Source organism: Rhincodon typus, chromosome 42, assembly GCF_021869965.1.
Source record: "Rhincodon typus isolate 14 chromosome 42, sRhiTyp1.1, whole genome shotgun sequence".
NCBI classification, from domain to species: Eukaryota; Metazoa; Chordata; class Chondrichthyes; order Orectolobiformes; family Rhincodontidae; genus Rhincodon; species Rhincodon typus.
In genome coordinates, this window is record NC_063373.1 from 5,975,921 (window position 1) to 5,977,880 (window position 1,960).

At 57.2% G+C, this 1,960-nt stretch overlaps 1 protein-coding gene across 1 annotated transcript in view; it reads right to left on the minus strand.

Moving 5' to 3' along the window:
• The window catches only part of LOC125487502, a 23,614-nt gene that overhangs the window by 20,702 nt on the left and 952 nt on the right, over positions 1-1,960 (minus strand). The window contains exons 2-3 of the mRNA XM_048619105.1: positions 1,607-1,757; positions 1,009-1,188 (exon numbers count right to left, since the gene is read on the minus strand). Of these exons, the coding sequence (XP_048475062.1) occupies positions 1,009-1,188; positions 1,607-1,757 (331 nt within the window). The remainder of the gene's footprint in view (positions 1-1,008; positions 1,189-1,606; positions 1,758-1,960) is intronic.

Here is a 1,960-nt window from a genome sequence, read left to right on the forward strand (position 1 = left end):
TGGGGGGGGTTGGGGGGGCGGGGTTGCAGGGGAGGAGGAAGGAAGAGAGAAAACAGTCCCTTCATTCCCTCATCGCCCCGCAATCTTGGGAGGAGATCCGCGCACAGGAAGATCCCGCACAATAGCTATCCCTGTAAGGACAGGATCCTTGTGGAATCCCGCGCCCCCCCCCCCCACCCCCCCCCCACCCCCACACCTTCCTCCGAAGGTCATCCGATTGATTATTCTCTCCAGGCATATTCCCCGCACCCGCCGCTCTCCTCCCTACCCCACTCCTCACGGAAAAGCGGTGGCGGGATCTTTCCTGTCGTCAAGAATTTGGACAAGGAACCTGTTTAGCAATTCCCCCTCCACCCCCCCAAACCGTCGGGGCCAGCACGAGGAGGGGAGACAGCATTAATGCCTCAAGTCCACTGCGATTCCTCCTCCAAACAGAAGGGAGGCAGTAATGAGACGAGGGTAAGACCGTCAAAGGACCTCAGGGTGAGGGGGTGGGGAATACTTTGGGGCGAGGCAGAGCGTAGTACGAGAAGAATGGATCCGGATGGCAAAGTACATCCGCAGCTTTGAGCAACGGTTCAAGCGTAGCTCGCAGACGGACTGGCACCGCGCGGTCACTGACCTACGGAGCTTCAGTGGGTGAAGGGTACCGGATTATTTGCCAGAAAGGTTGTGCCAGGCTCGCGGGCAGCTGGGGTGGTGAACAAGAAGCCATTCTGCCAGCTCCGGAGTGGTCTCTCCCTTCTCCACAGTAAAAGCCACTCAGTTCGCCAGCCACCCTGCGCTCTTCGCAAACCGGTGAAAGCGTGAAGGAGGAGTGTTCTGACCAGCGTGGGAATCTCAGTGCTCCTAGGAAAAGAACTGCTTTCCCTCCCTCCACAGCACCCACGTTTTCTTTTCCGTCCTGTACACGTCCGCGTGCGAGAGCGTGCACAGGGGCTTGTAAGCGATGAGATTTGCAACGAACAGAGCGAAACGCCAACAGGTTCCCCAGGGCCCAACCCTCACCTGGTTGTTGAAGGCCGATTCCTCCAGCTTCTTCCCAAAGATGGCCAGGTAGCGGCGGACGATCTCTGAGCGATCCAGAGGCTCCAGGGGCCCGAGGTGGACAGGCACCATCCCCTTGCGCTTGGCCAAGGCCTGGTGCAGTGGGGAGTCCTCCGTAACGCTCAGCACCAACGTCACCCTCTGGGATGGAGAAGAGGAGACAGGATGTTGGGAGGGGAGGTGCTCAGAGAACCGGCTTGGAGACAGTCGGGTTTGGAGGGCTTTCTCACACACGCACAGACACGCAGACTGTGAGACAGAAGCAGAGGGGCAAATGGACAGAGATGGAGAGACAGAGAGAGAGAGAGAGAGAGAGAAAGAAAGAGAAAGAGAGAGAGAGATACATAGAGAGGGGCACAGAGGGGGAGAGGGGGAGGCAAAGAGAGAGAGAGAGAGACAGAGAATGAGAGAGACAGAGCGAAAGAGGGGCGCGGGAGACAGAGCAAGGAGAGTGAGCGGCACCGAAGAGGAGAGTGCGGTATGGAGAGGGGAACAGACAGAGCGTCAGGGAGGCAGGCGGATGGGTTTGGATTTGGAATCACATCTCACGGATCCTCACACGTGGCACTGTCTCAGGGATCCAGTCCGACGTTCGCTGGTTATTTCGGGTCTGGATGCAGTCGGCACTGTCAATGAGTAACACCAAGTGTCCCTGCGAGTGTTGGTGTGCAAAATTCTCCAGGAGAGAGTGAAACTCCAGCACAAGGCCCCTGGAGGGAGAGACAGTCAGCAATCCTCACCCTGCTGCATAAACAGTGACCCTGTCACACAGTCAGTAATCCTCATCCTGCTGCATAAACAGTGACCCCGTACAGTCACACAGTCAGTAATCCTTACCCTGCTGCATAAACAGTGACCCTGTACAGTCACACAGTCAGTAATCCTTACCCTGCTGCATAAACAGTGACCCTGT